At 38.0% G+C, this 22,043-nt stretch overlaps 1 protein-coding gene across 5 annotated transcripts in view; it reads right to left on the reverse strand.

Moving 5' to 3' along the window:
* Nucleotides 1-22,043, reverse strand: part of Cald1 (caldesmon 1) — a 212,496-nt gene that overhangs the window by 79,919 nt on the left and 110,534 nt on the right. For 4 of the 5 annotated variants that reach the window (XM_074062703.1, XM_074062699.1, XM_074062711.1 and 1 more), the window contains exon 3: nucleotides 15,517-15,626. In XM_074062703.1, the coding sequence (XP_073918804.1) occupies nucleotides 15,517-15,587 (71 nt within the window). In that variant the 5' untranslated portion in view covers nucleotides 15,588-15,626. Of the gene's footprint in view, nucleotides 1-15,516; nucleotides 15,627-16,279; nucleotides 16,464-22,043 lie in introns of those variants that run through there. The other variant, XM_074062709.1, reaches the window with a different exon arrangement.

Here is a 22,043-nt window from a genome sequence, read left to right on the forward strand (position 1 = left end):
TTCAAGTTATGTAAACTATTTATAAAAACAAAAGAGTTCCATAGTGGAAAAAAAAAAAAACAACTCTCCTCCCTCATATCTTGATTAAAAAAACAAGTCTTGGTTCTAAGGTCTTTTTCCCTTTTTCCCCCTTTGGTCTATCATTAAATCCTAATGCCAGAAAACAATTCACCATTTGAGTCTAAGGTTTAGACCCAACTTATATGTTCAACACACCCTATTTCAGCAAGAGCTGATAAATGCTAGCTTGAGGTTGGTCCTGCCCATCATCTACTTCTTTCCATTCTTCTGGGATTAACTGAAGCACTTTATTCCTCCCTACCACATACTTGGCCTTTCATTAGAGAAAGTTTTGATTATACAGTTATTCACTGTTGGACTCCTGAGGGTTTGGTCTGAACCCTATAATTTGATAATTATCTGATTTTACAATGCAGATACCAATTGCAAATAATACTAAAGTCATGGGTACTACAGCAAATAGGCTGCTAAAAAGAAATTGGCTCTTCTTTTATTAATATCATTTGCCTCCATAGTGTAACTAAGTGAGCATAAATGGTGAAAATCACATGATACAAAAGTTCAATTATCCTTAAAAATCAGAGGAATAAGTGAGATGAAACTCTTCATGTCTCCAGAGAAAACAAAGGAACCAAAACTCCAATGGGTCAAAGATTCATCCAGACAGTGATGGAACCTCAGGAAGGGTTCCAATTAGTCAGTACCCAGAGGCTCCCTAAAAGGTCACTAACATTTATGCTTTTCTTTGAATGGTTTACCAAGTTTAACAAAGTTCTGCCTTGATACACAGATACATGTTCAAGTGTTTGTATTCATTCAGCATGTGTGCTGGGCTTTTTAATCTAGAGTTACTTTCTATTTGGTGGGCAAAACAGATATATGGACAAACAGGCATATAAAATAGGTGATAGTAATTAACATACAGGAGACCCACGGTGGAAAATCAGTTACTTTGGTTGGGGACATCTGGGAAGGTTTTTCCAGGGAATGACCACTGAGCTGAACCTTCAAGGCCAGTGAGAATTCCCCAATTAATAGAAGGTTGGATAGGAGAAGTCAGTGGTATGGATAAGCATAGAATCCTGTAAACCTGAGCACCTCTGCCAACTCAGAAGCCAAACTAGATAAGGAAGTGACCTACAGCCCCTTTTTCAGTAAATAGTAGTTTCATTCTGATTGAGATAAAGCCAATCAATTTTCTCCTCAATTCACAATAATAGGGAAAGGGAAGACAAAATGGCTTTCTTCTTTCTAATCTGCAGTTGAGGTCCTAAACTCCCTCCAGAGGGGATTGCCCTAGGGGCAGTGGCTGGTTAACAGTTTACAGCATTTTATCTGCATCCGAGCTTTGAAAGCCTGGAATGCCTGAGGCCAGTCAGATGGCAGAAGGTAGCAGCCTGAAAAGCTTGAAAATTCCTCAAAACAAAACACATGACTAGAATGAAACCTGCAGCTCTCCATGCAGTTAAGTAGAAAGGAATGTGATATACATGAATCATAAGGGCACCTCAGCATGATAATTGTATGTTCTGTGCATCACCCTTTATGATTTTGATGGCATTTTTGTTTGTATCTTCATTTTATTATTCACTCTAAGAAGTCTTTAGCCATGTTTTATAGATGAACAGGCTCAGATCAGTTAAATCTCTGTATTTTGCCCTTTTTCTTTTTTGATGGTGCTGGGGTTTGAACTCATGGCCTCACCCTTGTTAGGCAAGAGGTCTACCACTTGAGCCATACTCCCAATCTTTTTTTGCTTTAGTTATTTTTTTTTCATAAGGTCTTGCATTTTTGCCCAGGGCTGACTTCTGACAAAGATCCTCCTACCTATGGCTCCTGTGTAACTGGGATGACAGTCATGTGCCACTATACCCAGCTTGTTGGTTTAGATGGGGTCTTGCTAACTTTTTGCCAGGGCTGTTCTCGACCCACAGTCCTTCCAATCTCTGCCCCCTGAGTAGCTACAGGTGTGAGTATCACACACAGCCCCACTGTCCTTTCTTTGATTCTTGATCTGAAAGTTAACTTTTTTTTAACCAGGAGTTAGAGGATATTGTATGGATTTGTGCTTACAGACCAAGAGGTATAATGCACAATTCTCTGCACAATGCAGAGGAAAAAAAGCACCAGAGCTGGAATAATGACAAAGGTTTCAGATTCTACCCTACCACTGACTGACTGTGTGGTTCTGAGTATGTTGTTTTGTAAGCCTGGGTGCAATGACCTGGACCTCCAACCCTCTCTCAGAGACTGCAAGAGTGTTCATTTCTGACCACATAACCCAATAGGACACCAGAGCACGTCTCTTAGTAGTAATTTTGTAGCTCAGGCAGAGAAAGTTCTCATGGAAAACTGACCCCTACTTGAAGGCTTGAAGTGGTAGAGTTCAACTCTACCACAATGCCAACAAATACCATGGTGATAAAATTTATGTTCATGTGTCTATGATGCGAGGCGCTTAGAAACTAAGGATTTGAGGATTTCTATCCTGCCTCAGCCTTGAGTTTTACAAAATACTCCATTGTGTTCAGTTCACAGTCTACAGAACATTGTAATAATGATAATCCCCTACTAGTCAGGATACACCATGAAGATACGGACTCAGGAAAACACACGTGACTGGAATGGTTAGCTGTCATGGTGAAGTAGGGAGTTAAGGGCTATTAAAGGGGATAGCAGCAAGAAGTGCCTCAGGTTATCAACTCTGTCTACATCACCATTTTTATCCAAGGCCTTTTAATAGTAGTTCTTTTCTCTTCTTAATCAAGGAAGGAGAAATGATGAGAATATTGGATTCCCAAAGTGGCCTCCCTCCACTAAAAAGTTTATTTAGCAGTTTTGATTAAAGAAACGGAAGAACTGTTCAAGGAAGGAGTAGGCAGAGGTACACATCTACTGTGGCTGCCAGTGGCTCCTTGGGAAAGATGCAGTGTGATTATATCATGGATGCCTCTTGTCTTTGAATCAGTACCATAACCCATCATATGCTGCTCATCTCTTTGCTCACTTCCTGCTCAGTTATTTTCCATATTAGTCTCCTGAGTTTCCAAGAAAAACCTGCCAACAGTGCAGGGTTTTCTGTGGGAATCGAGAATGGGTTGACTGCTGTTGTTCTAAGCAGACACATAGAGCTCCTAGCTCCAGACATAAAGGAATCTTTCATTATCTAGTTGTTCATGTCGGCTCTGGGAGTTATCTAGCTTTCATTTGGAGAGCCCCAAGTAGTACACAAATTCCCACTAGACAATAAGATCCAGGCCAGCCTTAGAAAAATAAAAAGCACATATTGAGCAATCTTCTGGAATCTATCAGTTGGATTCCTAAATGGCACAGGAAAATGAAAGCTGGTGAAGATGTGACATGGGACAGTCTATGTCACCCACAATGGAAAATATGAACGTCAAAAGAATTTCCTATTCCAAACAATGTGCAGTTTAAAATACACTCTCTGGAGACTCTCCTGAATGCACAGGCTTATAGCTGCTATTTATAGGAGCTGATGTGTACTTTACCAAGATTTTTATTCCAACAAAGGAACTGTATGTGAAGTAGGGAGTTATTAAAATGGAAAATAAACCCTCACATTTTTAACTTAGTCAATTGGTACTAGTCTCAAATGCAATGTCAGATCTCACTAATATAGACTAAGTGGGAAGGAAGCCCAGTATAAATTATGAAATATTTTGAAAGAAATTCTGTCTTGAAAAATGTCCAAGTTTACCTGGTAACTTTTAACAAGTTAGAAAAACATGAGATGTTTGTTTTAAAAAAATGAACACAAAAATGACTTATGATTAGGAAATTAGCTTTTAAATGTAAGTGGATGTTTCTAGAGTTATTTTAAAAGTTTTTCAAAGTTGTACTCTCCAGTGTTTAAAAGCTAAGCCACGGAATGTAGCTTACATATTTAACATGTTAATCAAATCCTTTATTTATAAATAGTTCAAAGTTATACTTCACTACAGTCCCCGAAAAAGTGATTAAAAGTTCAAAAACAGAGGAGCTAATAGAGATTTATGATGGACTAAAAACTTTTTACAACTGCTGATAAACATCATTTACTGCATAGAAAACTAGAGAACAGAACTGATTTTATTCCTGAAGTATGCACATGGCTCCTCTTTAACCTTCTTCACAGACGAACGCTAATTCCTTCTTGTAGCTACTGCAGCCTCTGGCTCATGTTTCATGCCCAGTGGTTCTTTCTTAAAACACTGTGAAGGGTTTGGGGATAATAAAGGCCAATAACTTCCCTAGAATACTTCAAAGCAATTAGATAGATTCCCCTTGACTAAGATTCTGGAATATTCTGTGATCATTCCTGTCTGCCATTTCTACCTAGCCAAATGACAGCCACAAATGTAGACCTTTTATTCTTACCAGTCAATGAGAAAACCAAAGGGTGGAAGAGATGGACTCAACATAAATATTTGCTAGCCTTCGATACGTTTTTATGTCTTTGGATGAGACTTTGTTCACAGCACTGTATACTTTGCTCAGGTTCCCAGCTGGAGGCAACATAGGGGCTCCTTTGGTCTTGTGCATTTTGAAAGGCAAAGTTCTTGTTCTCTTGGGAATGTGGTCTCATGAACTCCTTTATCTGAGAGTGTGGAGAGAATCATTGAAATGTCCCATCTCAAGGCCCTGGAAAAGCAGTCTCCTGAATTGAAGTTGCCTCATTCAGAACTGTGTTTGAAAATAAAAGAATTTTTCAGGACACTGACCTATGTAAGTGAAGAGGTCAAGGTTAAGGATGGGAGAGGGGCCTGAAGGGACTTCAAAAACATCAGAAATGGGCTAATTCTTAAGTGGAGTGATGAGTTTATGGGGCATACAGTATGATGATTTAGGAGTTCTATATATTTATACCATATTTTATATGTCAGTTTTTAAAGATAAAATGAATACAATCAATCATTTGGAAAAAATGATTAAAAATTATTTTGCCAAAATTAGGCATATAATTTTCTTTGTAAGTACAGTATTTATATCTAGAGTTGGATGCCAAGAGGTTTCTGATAGTTGACTTAACAATATTAAAACCATAGATCAGTCAGTTGCTTGTGACTCGTACCTGTAACATGAGCTACTCAGGAGGCAGAAATCAGGAGGATGGTGGTCTGAGGCCAGCCCAGGTAAAAAGTTCACAAGACCCTATCTTGAAAAAAATCCCACACACAAAAAGCTTGGCATAGTGACTCAAGTAGTAGGGAGCCTGCCTACCACGGGTGAGGCCCTGAGTTCAAAAACCCAGTATCGTACACACACACACACACACACACACACAAAACCACAGATCATGTAATGTAGAACTTGGAATAGTAATTGCACAAAGCAAATACACACATATATACATATATATTTGAGACAAAGACCTTAATATGTTAGATATTCACACTATTTTGAATTTTTATCTTGATTTCAAACCAGAGTAAAAATGAAAAAAAGATTCTTAATACCAAGGAAGTACGTTTTCTTTTCATGGTGCAGAACTTCACTTTTCAAGATAGCTGCTAAAAAAAGCTTGAAACAGAGTAAGGATCAGATACTAGGCCATCTGGCAACCTGGGGACCATGCCTTGTTCAGTAAAACCCCAGAAGGCTGCTGCCAAGAGGCTGAATTCCCTTTGAGATGACCTCAGAGGGGGCTTTTCTGATAGCTCCTTCCTTACTATGTCCTCCAGCCCACAAACAAACAACAGGTATACTAACTGAGCGCTAATTATGCTTTAGGAACTATACAGAATGGTACTTTACAATCTTAATGACACTATTTCCAAATGACACATGGGTTTGGAGAGACTGAGTGGACTTACCCTTGGTAACCCTGCCAGGATTCTAGTCTAAGTTCATGTGACTTTAGACCCTAAACCTGGAAGGCACCTGTCTTTGTCCTACTCCACATCTGCCTCATTCTCCCCAAAGGTGAAAAATGACTTTCCCTGTAAGGAATCACATCAGTTCTTAACTTTTTCATATTTAAAGGGAAAAATCCTTTGATGAATTTGAACTGCTAAAACGAAAATGGGTGCGGTGGGAGAACTCTGTCAAACTTAGTTCTATAGTCAAGCTTTCTTTAAGGAAATTGTGCCAAGACAACGTGTATCAAGTAAAAGACTTTCAAAATTGATGAAAAATAGGGTTCTAGTTGCAAAATCACCGTTTTTTCCCCTTGTTGACTCAGATGGTGAAGATTGATTCCTTGTTTATGACAACTCACTATTCTCATTCTGCCTTATCGTCCCTTATTTTTTTTTTTAATTTTATGCATCATAGTCTGACTTAATCTCCTTTTATATAGAAATATTCAGAAGATGTTTTTGAGTGTAAAAAAAGCTTTGTATGTATTATATTTGTACAAACTCTTCCCAAAAGTATGCTCATTTCCCTAAGTCATTTACAGACAATAAAATCAGGCTGCCTTCATCTATCAGGGGTCCACACTGTGCAAAAAGGCTCTGCCTCACTTGGCTGGACAAGCTTGAGGGGCTCAGCCTCCTTACACATAAGTTTCTTCATATGCAAAATGAAGCTTTTAAAACTCATCAGATAGGAATTCTTGGCTTGGAGTTCATAGGGCCCAGAAGGTCTATGGATGGAGGTCCACAGCACCACAGAGAGCAGCTGCTACGTTTGGTGGGTGCACAGGTCCATTTCTCTTGAAGGAGGGTCCATTACTTTTATCAGAACCTTAAATAATGTGTGGTTCCAAAATGAAAAAGTAACATTCTGTTGCAGGAGACAGTTTTCAAAGTCAGAGATAGCTTTAAGTTTTTATAAGTGATGATGTGACTAAGTCCCTGTCCTAATGGGACTACAGTCTTAATGAGAAAAATCGAGTGAAAAGCTAAAAACAGTCATGCCAGCAGCATTCTTTGGCTTGAGGGGGAAATCTTGATCTCCTCTGTTTCCATTATTTTCCTATGAAATGGGAATACAGGAGATTCTTTGAGGGCAAAGAAAACAATGACTATGTCTACAAAATTGAAGCAATTTACTTAAATAAGCATAAATACCTTTCAATTACCACAATGCCCTTCATTCAGTCTATACCACATAACTGCTTCAAATAATTTTTCCCTGTCTTGGGACATTATTTTTATCAATATAGAGATGATGGACCTTTAGCCAAGACAACCAGTTGAGACATGAAAAATTCCATTGCTTGACTTGTTAGAGTGGAGAGGTTTTGAGATTTGGGGCAAGGCAAGCAGGTAGAACTGGGTTGTATTCCCTGCTATAAGAAGTTGGAGTGTTACAACAACTTTCAGACCCATGGATTCCTTCACTTTAAAATAGTCATAATATCTGGGTCACAGAGTTGTTTTAACAATTAAATGAGATAATGTAATAAAGTCCCTCACCTTGAACCTGGCATGCGGTTGATATTAAACAAATGACAGTTTTTTCTCTTCCGAATATGAGATGGAAAATTTGATTGATGATTATTTCCACCTAATAATAATAATTTTACTAATAATTAATAGTATATTTTAGTAATTTTTGCTATATTGACTGGATTTTTAAAATAAAATTCTGAGTGATGCTTCAGTTATTGTCTTTAAAACAAAGGACATATCACTAATGATTTTAAAAATTAACAACAAGTGATTATAAAATCCTAATATTTCAGTTATGCTTTTGTGATAAATTTAGATGTGGCCAGCCGCATCTTAGTAATATCAAGACCACTATAGGAAAGAAACTTTTCTGTGAGGATACAGAAAGCCATAATGACTGAGCTGGAAGAGACATAAAATTCAAATTCGGTACAATTTTATTTTGTACTAAAGGCTTACCAAAGCATTAATGCTTTTAATAATAACACCTAACATTCATTGAGCATATGCTACCTGACAGTCATTTTGGGTCACCATTACAATGACTCTGTGAGACAGATATAATTATCTATATATTTATTGCTAAAGAAAGAGAAGCAAGAGAGGTTTAAATAATTTGTCAAAGTAATAAGTAGTAGTTGTCAGAGTTCATTACCTGCATATCTAACTTTCTCACCATTCTACCTTTCCCTAGGTAGCTGAGGACTGATAGCTTATAAATGCCACAAATAGAGACTTAAATTTTTTTTTAACAGTTTTGTAAGTATAGTGACCAATATACATGCCACATCTTTCCAACTGAGAATGAGGTTATGGATTAGCATGTGAGGCTCTTAGGAATCTAGATTTTCAAATATTTTATGCCAAAAGTTTAGGTGCAGTCATTGAACAAGTGACACTTTGACCCTTAACTTCTGGTGCTCTACTGAGAAACTCAGAACAGGATACTTTTAGGACCAGAGGAACTGTGAGGTTAATGGAAATTGGTTCAGGTAGGTCATCTTTACCTATGAGTGCAAAGCAATAAAAATACTGTCAATTTAGAGTCAGAGAGACAAAAAGAATGAGAGTAGGAGAGTATATCTATTTTATTTTTCTGTGGCATAACACAAATAAATAAAGACTCCTTAGATGGAAATTATCCACCCCATCTTGTCTGTGTTCTTACATTCAAGTAGAACTGAACCTAAAAAATATCAAATAGATTAAAAAAAAAAACCTTACAGAGATATTTTAAAATCTCTTTCAAACCAATTACTAGAAATTTCTTTTAGTTTAAAGTAAAAAAGATTAGATACCAAAGACTAACCTTCTTTTGATTATGGAGTAATCAATTTTCTAAGAGAACTAAAGGGAAGTTTTGAGCAAATCTAGCTTCTTGAATGATTTAGACAGTTTCAAAGTAATATTTTATTTAATTTCCTAATGGAAAATAATGTTCTGATTATAAAATAATAAAAATTGCATTTGAAATTGATTTTATTTGAAAATTTCAAATAAACTTAAGTATTTTGTTTTTGTGTGTGATGTGTGTTGCACAATCATTGTTTGGTCATACTATTAAATCATGTAAGAAAGTGTCAATGATACAGCTCTGAAAGGAGATTTTGTGGACCCAATGGGTTTGAAAAACATTGCTTGTTTTTCTAGTGCAGTAAAAATATTTACTTTCAAAAGTCTAATCATGAGGGTATTTCAGAAGCCTATGAAAATGTATGAATGATGACAACAACAAGAGTGTTTTCATTCCCTTAATGTCTATGAGTCTCTGAATCTGATAACACAACTCTACAATAGGGCTCTTTCTTCTGATCAGAAAGAGGAGCTGGCATCGGGCGTGGAAAGCGTATGCTGGGGATGCAATTAGTTCATGACTTGAGAGACAGCTGCTTGTTGCTTGCTGGAAATGAAGTCCAACATCAGGCAAAGCACATGCACTGAAGATCTCCTCATGGATAAAAATGTCACTGCAGGTTTCTGAGAAGCTATACCAAAGGTCAAAATCCTTTTGGCTAAATTTAAAAGAACAGCTTCACTTGAATTAGCATTACCTCTTGTAACCCATCACACCCACTCATAGACCTTTACTCAATAGCAAATTCTGGCTTTTCTTCCTGCCCAGGATTCTTGTATCCTCTGAGCTATAAAAAATAAAACAATTTATGTTTTTTTTTTATTTGTATGCTGCAGAGAAGCAAATTAATTAATAATAATTACTGGTGGTACATGATAAAGCAAGAGCACACAAGGGAGGGGTGAGGATACGTAAGACACCCAAAAAACTAGATAGCATTTGTTGCCCTCAACGCAGAGAAACTAATGCAGATACTTTAAAGCAACTGAGGCCAATAGGAGAAGGGGACCAGGAACTAGAGAAAAGGTTAGATCAAGAAGAATTAACCTAGAAGGTAACACACACGCACAGGAAAGCAATGCAAGTCACCTCCCTGTATAGCTATACTTATCTCAACTAGCAAAAACCCTTGGTCCTTCCTATTATTGCTTATACTCTCTCTTCAACAAAATTAGAGATAAGGGCAAAATAGTTTCTGCCTGGTAGCAAGGGGTTGGGGAAGTAAGGGAGAGGGTGGGGGGGTAAGGGATGAGGCGGGGGGAAGGAGGGAGAAATGACCTAAACATTGTATGCACATATGAATAAAAAAATTACTGGTGATATTTATTATTTATTATGTGATAAGTACTGGGTTAATACTTTCATGTAATATGTCTTTTTATCCCTACAAAAGCCCAATGAAGGAGATACTTTAATTTCTCTCATTTTCTATAGAAGGAAGCAGAAGATTGGAATGATTGATAATTGTAATAATGTGTAAGGCCAGCTAACTAACAAGTGGCAGACTTGGGACTGGTCACCACAACTGCTTAATTAATGCCAAAACCGATGTTTATAACGCTGAGTTACACTGTTTGCCCATTATACCTTTTGGTTTTCCTTTATGTATACAGAGCATATGCCATTCAGACATATCCATTGCTGGTGCTATTATTGGTCCATATTTACTAGATACATATAGAAGACCTAGAGCTTTTCTGTACTTGTTTAATACATAGAGAGCTGGTATGACCATTTTGAAAATGTATGTGTGTTTTCTTCCCAGATGTATGTATCCCCTGATGAAACAAATGCATGTGCATACATAATCCAGAGTAGATAGTTTGGAGTACAAAGAGAAAGAGATATGGAATCAAGTGTTCATGAAGATGCATGTGGACCTGAGGAAAACACATGAAGGTGCCTGATGAAGACAGCGATGAAAGCAGAGTGAGAGGAATTGCAATAAAAGACAGAAACAAACAGGGAAGCAGAATATGCATATGTGATTTTTTATTCCCACGAGATTGGTGAAGAATAAAAGCAGCAAAACTAAATATTTATTTGTTCAAATAGGTAATTGATTGAAAATAGTTAAATTTGAAATGTGTACAAATAATGTCTTGCTGAGAAGCAATGTATATGGATTTGCACTAATGACCTGCACACTCCTCCTGCCTACTGAAGAATTTCTTCTTCCCTCTTGGCAAAGATCACACTGCAGTTACTAATCTACCTACGGTATGAGCTTTGTGACTATTGGCACATTATCCCCACTGGTGGCCACTGATCTTTTTAGTTTGAGGTAGGATCTTGCATTTTGTAGATTTTCAACTTTGATTTTTTCGATAACAGAATGGAATATCTGCTTTTTGCCAAATATGAAGAACTCATTGAAAAGACTTAGAGTGAGAAGGTCAAATGAAGGACAAGGAGAAGGTGAATAGCATAAAAGCTGCATAGGTTCAGGGGCAAGACAAAGAAGGGAAGGATGGTTTTGATGAACTACGTTTGTAGTCTGAATTACTGTATAATTTGACATAGAATGATGACCTCAGAATTAGGGTACATGTTCAGCAGAGTTTCAAGGCAGCCACGATGCAGTGAATAAATGACAGTCCCACGGACATGAAAGGGAATATAGCACAAAGTGTGCAGTTAGCCTTTTAAGTGATCTTTAAAATCCTCCATTTCTGAGAAATAAAACGTTTAAGAATCTGGCTTATTTTAATTTTCGCTTATGACATCTGATGAGTGTATAAGTTCTAAATTATTATTGCAAAGTAGAATTACACCTACTAATAAACTCAATAACATCAAGTTAAAACAACATGTCATGTTATTCAGAAAGCCTTTGTGTACAAGGGAAGTCAATGGACTTTCTCTTCTGCGTGGGACCCCTCCCTCAAAGTGGTACAAGGGTACAGTATTTAAGTGGCATAAGTTCTTTTTAATGAGCAAGCCAGTACCAGGGAGCACACTATGTTTGGGGTTATAAAAATACAGATTCCTGATCATTTCTTTGTTTTATATAGGTTGAAATGCATTAACCACACTCTTCCTAATGCTGTCATTCTATTCCTCTATCCTAAGAATCCTAAACAGAACGTGGAACAAAATAGATGCCCAATGAAAATGTGTTGAGTATGGATGAATGGATCTGTAGCTCTTAATCTTGGAATCATTCTATTTTGGCTCATTTATTTCACTGCTATTCCAAATCTGGAGTGAGCACTTTCTTTTTATTTCCTATATTCCATGGAAAGTTAGCTCTTCTCCAGCCTGGCCCCATGTATACTGTGTAGAGTCAGAGAATTATTTTTTTATAAAATGGAAAATTGTCTTATTGTTTATTTGACTTTAAATACAGCAACATACGATCATTCCAAAAAAAATGGACAATACCAAAAGCAAAAGGAAATTTAAAAATGACCACCAACCTCCCAAGAGAAAACTCCCACTCTTGTGGCAGAGGAAGAAGCCAAGGTCCAGAGCTAAAATGAAGAGGGACTTGCCTGGGGTCTCATGTGCCCCTTTGTGTTCAGATCAGAACCTGAATGTAGACAGCCTTGATTTCTGGTTCTGGCCACCTGTTTCCTAGACACACCCTGCACTTTCCCATTAAAGTTGGCTGGACCATTAAGCCTGGCCTTCATTACTCTCATAAATGATCAGATTTTACAAAACCCTGAAGTGTGGGCATGGATTTACCAAATCTCCAAATAACAGAACTGGAAGGTTTACCTTGAAACATGAAAAGGGAAACACAGTAGAAATATAAAGAAGTATTTAAGTACTTTTCTGAGAGAGGGAGAGAGAGAGGACAGATAATATAACAAAAGCAGTAATATAGACAGAAATGTCAGTTAAACAGGGTTAGGATAAATTTGTGTAATTTTTTTAATATTATTAAGGGTACCTAACTAAGCTTCACTGTGTATATTCTTGTAAGACTGACATTAAAGGAAGACAAATCCTTACACACCTATATTCCCCAACCACCCCAGTCATGGCCAAACTGGAAGGAATGAGTCAAGTAGCTGTGTGGTCAAGTCTTAGGTGAAGTTCTGGACCTGAAAAAAACCTAAAAACCTGGTTTATTCACTCTAAATCACAGTATGGCTCTAACCAAGGCAAGTTAGTACTATCATTCCTCCACAATGGCTCCCTAACTATCTATTGATGTAGAAAGCGAAGAAACTGAAAATACCCATCTAGCTTGATGTCCAATATTCATGTCCCTCCTCCTGCAGCCTAGTTCCAACTATCTTACGCCTGCTACTGCCCTTGGCCTAACCTATTTTCTGAACCCAAATACTGTGGTTTTCTAGCATATCCTCAGATACGTAGAAGAAGAAATTGTATCTATTTATCAGCATTATTTTCCCCATGGGTAGCACACACACTGAAATCTGGTTGGTGCTTAATAAATATTTGTTGGGTGAAGGTATTTTGTGGACCATCAGGAAATCCTGAGGCCAAATAACACTGCATTGGAAAGAATGGATCTCGACATGGCCTGTAAACCTTTGATATCACTCAGCACAGGGTTTCATACTCTCCCTGATCCTCGCACCTCCCTACTATTTTGTCTCCTTTGTTGGTTTTCCTCATGCCTACATGACCTCTCACTCTTTTCATATTTACTTTCTTGGGGCTATCACTTCTGCTTTTATAATACCACTACTATATGGAGTTTACCCAAATTTACTTTTTCTGATAATTTTTCTCTTTCTTTCAGAACAAAGATTGAAATTTCCTATCTCCTAGTGCTTGGAGGGAAATCTCTATTTGGATATGGTTTCCACCTGAAATTAAACGCTTCTCCCATGGCCACCCAAGAATGGAATCCTTCCCGGTTCCCTCACTTGGGACAATGCAGAGCAGCTCAGGCTTCCAGTCTTTGGAATTTCTTTGAGGTTTTCCCTTTTCTGATAGGTTTGCTAACTCTCCCTCTATAAAGACTCTCACATATGATCACTTCATTTCAATGGTCACTACCCTGATTCGGGCCCTTATCAACTCTACCTGTGCTGGTGTCGCATATTATAGTCCACTGCAGATAACTTTTGCCAACATACTTTCATCACACATAATTCCCTTGTTAAGTCTCTTAGCAATAAATAAATAATAAACAATAAATTAAAAAATAGATTAAATAATAATTAAAACATTGTATGCACATATGAATAAAAGAAATAAAAAAAATAGAAATACCCAAGATGTGCAAGACCAACCCCTTTTTCCTTAAGCACTTGATGTTTCTTTCACATGGGTTCTTTCCCCACTGTGAGCTTTATTGGGTGCCATTCTCTTACCGAGGAAGCCTCCTTTTTATTTTTCATCACTATCATTACTTCTTCTATAGCTTGCAACTTCCAAAAAGCTTTTTCTGACTAATCTCATTTTAAGATGATTGACTGCCTTTCCTTCTCTTGGCATTAGTATTTAGTTCCAGCTATATTATAATAGTACTTGTAATGGTGGTTAATAACAATAAAATGACAAATGCTGGGCATACTGGTGCATGCCTATAATCCCAGCTTCTCAGGAGATAGAGATAGGAGGATCAGGATCTGAGGAAAGTACAAGATCTAAAAAGTAAACTAAAGCAAAAAGGCCCGGGAGCAGGGCTCAAGTGCTAGCAAGCACAAAGCACAAAGTCCAAACCCCAGTATTGCCAAGAACTTAGTAATAATACTAATAACAACAACAACATAGCTGTCACTTATGGCTATTAACTATGTGCCAAGAACTGGGCAAGGCCAATAATGAAGTTGAATAATCTTCATACAACCACACAATATATTATGCCTATTTTATAAATAAGTCAACTGCAACTTAGACAGAGGCCACTTGCTCATGGCACAGATCCTTAAGTGGCAGAGTAAGGTCTGATCCAACAGATCACAGGTACCAATATAGTGCCACGTGTATGTGTGTGGGCATTGCATGATGGCTGTCTACTCTGGCCAAGTTAATCCAAGGCAGGGATTTTATCTTCTTTTGTATACTTAGTACAAATACGTAGAACACAGAGCCCTCAATATTTTTGTTATAGGTAAAAGTTTTCACCTTGTTGCTATCTTTTCATGTGCGCACTGGGATTACTGAGAGGTGAAGTTGATTGGATTTTAAGATCATTGTCCGTCCCTGTTCCTCCATTGTTTCTCCTGGTCTGCTTTCTCAAAAGAACATCTGACTTAAAGCACATTAAATGCCACTGTCCTTTGCACTGAGGCCTAAAATGTTAAAATACACATTTATGCCCTTGCTTTATTTCCCCAAGGCCCTTCAAGTTGCCATTACTGAGGCCTCACACAACAGAAGAGTTTTCAACTGCACAATCTCCACAGTAACGCAGTCTGCTGGCTACTAACCTTTACTTTGTAAATTACTGGGCTTCAATACTTTTCTAATAAGAATAAAAATTTGTCACAAGATTCATCTGGTGCTTGTTTAGATTGAAGACTCATTTCCTAACTGGTTCCAATATCTGGCATCTTTCTATCATTTCAATATCATTAATACTTTTTAAAACTTTATTCACACATCACATTTGCCATTAAAAATTCTATTATGAGAAGCATTGATTTAATGGAACTATTTGATCTCTTCTCAAATCTCTCTTTTTCTTGATAGCTTTTGTTTCTCATTTCTTTCTTTTAGTACAATACAGTCTTAACAGGAAAACCGTCCATAACTACTTTTACAAAGAGTTGTTGCTCAATATAGTAACATTTGGCCCTGTAGAGGAAAGACCTGAAACCATGCTTGATAATAACGAAGCTCAAGTAAGTGTTTGTCAACTTGGATCTTTACCTCTCTGCTTCAAGCCGCATCTCCTCCCTTTTTTGCCTCCTGAGTTCTCTGCGACGTTCAAAATCATCCATGGTGGGGTCAGGTTTAGGGAGCCCAGGCAGTGTCTGGATCTAAAGAGGAGGAGGTAGGGTCAATGTCATTGATGAGTCAGACTGTCACCTCTCATGTGTCACTGCATTCCTTCTTCCCTTTTCTCACCCCTCCAATTTTTCTTTACTCTTAAGAAAAAAACCTGAGAAGACTGACTGATAAGGTAGCCAGAGATCAATTTCTGACTCCTGAGGTGAGTTAAGTTTAGTCTTATTCCTAAAACTATCAGAGACAGTAAGATGCTGGGATTACATTAAAAAAATATAACAAAACCCCGAGGAGACAGAAATATCAGTAAGATGACTTGAGAGCTACTGAGTGATTTTGTTCTTTGTAACTTGCTGATCCTCTGACAAAAGTTATAAAAGAGCTAACAAATAAAGAAAAATAGAAGAGTGGGGAAATAAAAAGAAAGAAAAAGGGCAAGGAGAGGAGTATGTAAGACCTAAATGAGAGAAATAAAGTAATATAAAGTAATATAGCATTTAGGCATTATTTGCATATGTTAGAGTATTTGCATCAGGATTTTAATAACAGCCTCAGCAATAATGCTGTGAATAAGCATTACCATGAAGCAGCATTTTTAAAAGCAGTTGTGACCAAACTGTCTTTGGAGCTCAAAAAATCCCAGCTTTTTCTCCAGATGTAATCCAACCATTTTACCCTTTCCTACCTCCTTCAGGATGGGTTTGATTCCAGAAAGATCTTCTCTTTCCAGATCTTCAAATGAGGAGCCTGCTTCCCCTGTGTTTCTGTGCCATGGAGTCAAGTATTCCAGAATTCCCCTGCAGCCCCCAAACCCAAAATGACTACCAGGAAAGGGGAAGCGGGCTCTTTTTGTCCTTGCTTTGTTTACAGAGCTGTCAGTGGTTAGTTAAACTCGGCCTGGAATCTGGCATTTAAGGCCTGCTTGAAGATTGTTTCCTGTGTGGAGCGGGAGGCCTCCGCTTCCTCTGGAATCCTAGGCTCTGCTGCACTCAGATCACAAAAATATTTTCCAGCCCTTTCTGTGCACATGAGATGAGCCATTTGCCCTCTGTAAGAAAATCAGGCACTGTAAAAGCCTAGAAACATCACCTGATGACATCTTTCTTTGAAGGAGCAAAAAGCAAAACTTAGACTTCTGAAACCAAGTTCAGAAACCTTCTTAAATAAATCTCCAAATTCTTTTATTTTCAAGAAATCACCGCCCTTAAAAAAAGCCCACAAAAATAAAAATAAAACCCTAGCCAACAAAAACAAAACTATATAAAATGTTTGATTTTTTTTCCCCGTCCTTTTCTCATCCTCTATGGTATCATTTAAGCTGCTTAGGAATCTTTAGAAATTAAAATTTGATTTTTATTTGGGTTTTAAATTTTTAATCTGTTCTATCTTATTCTGACTACAAGTACTTCCTAAAACATTGCCAGTGACAAAGGGACAAACCAGTTTTTCTTTTAGAATTTCATCAACCATAAAGAATCTCTCTACATTTTCTAGACAGTTCTCTCCATAATTATTAAAATATAAAACTAGTTACTTGCGGGTCCTTTAGGAGGCCATCTGAAGGTGTTTCCCCATGGGCAGTGCGGCCCTAGGGACAGGGACAGTGTGAGCATGATTGCTGGATACAGTAAGACAGTGAATTCTTCTGTTCCTTCAATACAGTCTCTTGCTGAGAAACCACCTCTTAAATAATATAGGGACAGCAAACAGAAATGGAGGAAAGAGGACTGTCTGGAAGCAAACTATTTCACCTGTCTTAATTTATCCAAGTAGCTTGGAGTGCTTGCGGCTCCTTTGTCTGATCAAAGCTAAGCAGGTGTTCTGACTGCTTGTCAGGGCCCTGTTATAGCTGTACCTCTGCTGCAGGTGTAAAAGAACAGTGAAGAAATAGTCCCAAGTAGGCCCAAGATGCACTGGTGTGCAGAGACAGTAATATCCCTGAGCACTCCTGTGGTCACTTTGGCTGACCATCCTTATTGGCCACAAGAATTCTTTTTCTCCTTCCCATTCTCTCCTCCTACTCCTCACCTTTTATTACTTACTGGGGCATATTTTTTTCTTTTCCAACCATGGAAAAACTACCTATTATTGAATGCTGGTATGTGTGTGGGAACACCAAGGGAGAGAGAAAGAAAGAGAAAAAGAAAGAGTATGGTATTTCAACAATGCTGTAGACCAGTGCCTTTCTTGGTGTGGATATCAGGTGGATATCAGCCAGAGAAAAGAGAGAGCAAAAGCACACATCTGTGCACCACGTGGTATGACTCTCAGACGTGTGTGTATGGGTGTGTGTGTGTCTTGTATGAGGGAGAAAAGGTGCATTCATGAAAAGTGTTCTTGGTTGATCTGAAAACAGGACATTTTTATATCATAAGCTTTTTCGAACTACTCTCGCACTCTTTCTATATAAGAGGAGCTGTGTCTCAGTAGAATTGTGATTTCCACCCCTCTTTTGGAAGCAGCAGGTTGCATGTTCTTAGCTGGTAATCCCTCATTTCCTCCCCTACCCCCAATCAGTACTGAATCCTTTTCAGAAAAATTGGTTAGGAAACAAACTTGCAACGAATGAAGTGATGAAATGTCAAGGCAGAGAGCGTGCATAAACTACAAAGCTCTTGGGTGTCACAAATGGACAGAGTAGCATGAAAGAGAAATGTGGGTTAGAGGAGGTGTGTATCCATGTATGTGACAGATGAGTTCTCAAAAAGTTTAATGAAAATAAATTTGTGTTTGTGGGGGATTATGGTCATTCTATTCAAAGAGTTCTGATGTAACTTCTTTTGTAAAGTGAAAACAATAGCAGAGAAATCATTACCTATGAAAGTATTTGTCTTTCTAATAAGTTTTCTTGCATTTTCTTTAAACAGGGCAAATCCCTAATTAAGGATAAGTCAGTGTAACAGATCAGATGACCTAAAATCACACTGTTCTTCCTTTTGGTAAAGACTCCACAAAGCTTATGGCCCAGGTGAACAGCACAAGGTGACAAGAGGCAAGTCCTCGTGTATCTCACCAGGACCTCAGGCTTCTTGAACTTTCTTCTCTTCCCTTTCCTTCTTGTTGTCTTTCCTTTCCTTTCCTACTTCTTAATAAGGGGAGAGATAAGGAGGAATATTTATTGATTGGTATTTCTTCTGCTAGTTTTTTGTTATTGTTTCCTTTTTCCAATACTTCTTTTTTCCTCTCCATCTCCCTCCCTAGATAAGGAATTATATTTCTACTTAGTAAATCTAATTTGATTTTTTTTCCTTAAAACTGATCTTAATTTCTGATGTCTTTTTCAACAGAGAAATCTACTATTATGCTTTATATTCATAAGGTTATTGTTGTTTTCCTCTACAGGCAAGTGGCCCTCATAATAGATGCTTCCCATGACTTCTTTTTGTGTGTGTGTGTGGCTGGGATTTGAACTCAGGGCTTTGCACTTGCAGATGCCTTACCAACTTGAGCCACACCTCCAGTTCTTTTTGCTCTGGTTGTTTTGGAGATGGGATCTCATGAACTATTTGCCTGGCTGGCCCCCAGCCACCATCCTCCTAGTCTCAGCCTCTGAAGTAGCCAGGATTGAAGGTGTGAACCCCTGTGCCTGGCCTGTTGCTTCTTTACTAGGAGAAGGGATCTGTTTCTGCTTCTGTCTGGGTTAGGGTGGGTAGCAGGTAAAAGGCCATTTGAGATGTATGTGTGTGTATGCATGTATGTGTGTTTGCATATGTGTGCACACATATAAATGCAGTCAAGGCAGGACAATTTTGTGAGCAGGTGAATTTCTAATCTTGCACTCAATTATTAGGGGAGAAGGCTTTTGGAAAGAATTCAATCCTGTCTTCTTCCAAGTCATCATACATTGAGTAGTAAATGGATAGGGATGGGGGAGTCCTGGGGACTTTAGGCATTGCCAACATTGGTCTGAGAATGCATTAAGAATAAAATCCGAGCTGGGCACAGTTGGTCATGTCAGTAATCCAAGCTTCTTGAGAGATGGGAATTGGGAGAGTAGCAGTTCCAGGCCAACCTGGGCAAAAAGTTCATAAGACCCCCATCTCAACCAATACAAACTGGGCATGGTGGCGTGTCCTCAGTAAGTGAGAACTATAAATAGGATTATGGTCCAGGTCAGACAAGGCATAAACATGAGATCCTATTAAAAAAATAACTAAAGCAAAAAGCACTAGGGGCTGTGGCTCAAGTGCCTGCTCAGCAAGTGTGAGGTCCAGAGCTCAAGCCCCAGTCCTGCCAAAAAAAAAAAAAGAATAAAGTCTGTTGTGTAAAGGGCACTGAATATGTCAATGCATTCTAATAAGTAATTAACACTTATTAAATATGTACTATGTGGTGGGTTATTTTTAAAGCCTTTAAAATTTTTTGACTAATAGATTTTGTTTCTTAGAGCACAGAAAGATTGTACAGACAATATAGTTTCCATATACTCCTCCCCTCCCCCTGCTCACATTTCCTCCTGCATTTCTGTTGAACTGTGCCCCTGTCCAAAAAAAATGTTGAAGTCCTAACCTCCAATACCTCAAACTGTGGCCTTAGTCAAGATGTAGTCAAGATGAGGTTATTAAATGAATCCTAGCCTGATATGAGACTGTCCTTATAGAAAGGGGACATTTGGTGTAAAAAGACACACAACACAGGGGAGATAATGTGAAGACACAGGGAGAAACATGAGAAGGTAGAGGCCAAGAACACCAGAACCGGAAGAGAGCCATGACACAAATCCTTCCCTAGTGTCTTCTGAGACAACATGGCCATTTCCTACCATTTGACCTCAGGCTTCCAGTCTCCAGAACTGTGTGACACAATCAATTTCTATTGTGTTAAGCCCCAGTTTGTACTGCTTTGTTATAGCAGCCATAGGAAACTAACACACCTCTATTATTATCTTGTCATGATGTGGTACTTGTTTTATAATTCACAACACAATATCAATATATTATTAAGAGTGAAGAGCACAGTTTATATTAGAGTTGACCCTGTGTTGCATACTTCTGTGGTTTTTGCTAAATGCATTAATGTGTGCTATCTGTTTGCTCCTTCCCTTCTCTTCATGTCCAACCCCATGGCTGTCACGGGTCTCTTTATGTCTCTCTAGCTTTGTCTTTCCCAGAATGCCATATATTTAGAATCATATGGTATTTGTATTGCCTCTTGAGATGGTTTCTTGCACTTAGCAACATGCATTTAAATTTTCTCCATGTACTTTTGTGGTTTGATAGCTCTGCTGGGCCATTTTAAAATGTGTCATCTTATTTTATCTACATAATAAACTTAGGTAGAATTTCAAAGAGTTCACTCATTAAATTAACACAAAAATACTGGAACTGTTTTCTGTTCCAGGGAATCATTAAGAACACCTCAGAGATGTTCTCAGAGGACTGTGGTCTGTGATCTCCACTTTAATTCTTGGTCAGAATGATCTTTAACATTTCAGATTCGTTTAAACTAAATTACCAAGCCACTAAGATCTCAGTTAAAATAGCCTTCCAAATATTTATTATGCCTCTATTATTTTACTATTATTGCTTTGTAAGATTCATAAATCAGGGTAGTCATATATTTGACAGCATCATGTTGTACATTTCTTTGATATCTTAAAAGTTTCTTCTCTTGTAAACACCTTCACTATCTTCCTTTAAGTCACTCTATCCTCACGGTAACTATTTATATGCTATTGTAAGGAATTCTAGTCTTCCAGCATTCATGACTAGTAGTAGATAGGACCTTTTAAAGTAGTCATCATTTTGCATCTGCTATAAACTCTATGGTCCCACAACTTCAATGAAACATTTATACAAACAATATCCACTAACATTTGCAGAGTATTATTATGCCAGGTACTGGGCAATTTAAAACAAAAATGAAGAAGGCAGAAAAGGCATTTCCCTTCCTGGAAATTATATTTCTTTAAATTTCTATCAGGCTGCTGTAGTTTGGAAATAGTTTGTGCCCTAAGGGTTCCTGTGTTAGAAGCTTAGTTCCTGATATGGTGATGTTAAGAGGTAGTGGAACCTTTAAGAGCTGGAACTAGAAGGAGGTCATAAGATCCTTGGGAACCCTGCCCTTGGAAAGAGATTAAGGTTCTCCTGGGACCCTGGTTAGTTCTCTCAACAGGGTTGTTATGAAAGAGCAAAACTGGACTCTTCCTGCTCTCTGGTTTCTTGTTTTTCCATGTGATCTCTCCCTCCCACATGCATTTCTGCCACTGTGATGCCATCCACCATGAGCTCTTCACTAGAATGGTCAAGCAGAAGCCAGTGTTATGCTGTTGGACCTCCAGAACTGTGAGCTAAATGAATTTCTTTTCTTTAGAAAGTATCTACCCTCAGGTAATTTTGTTATAGCAGAAGAAAATGGACTAATACACAGACTTATCATACCCATCTTCAACTTGGATCACACTCATCATTCTACTTTCTGTATTTTGTTCTTGGAATTCAGAGAGTTGA

Source organism: Castor canadensis, chromosome 2 (genome assembly GCF_047511655.1).
Source record: "Castor canadensis chromosome 2, mCasCan1.hap1v2, whole genome shotgun sequence".
Taxonomy (NCBI): Eukaryota; Metazoa; Chordata; class Mammalia; order Rodentia; family Castoridae; genus Castor; species Castor canadensis.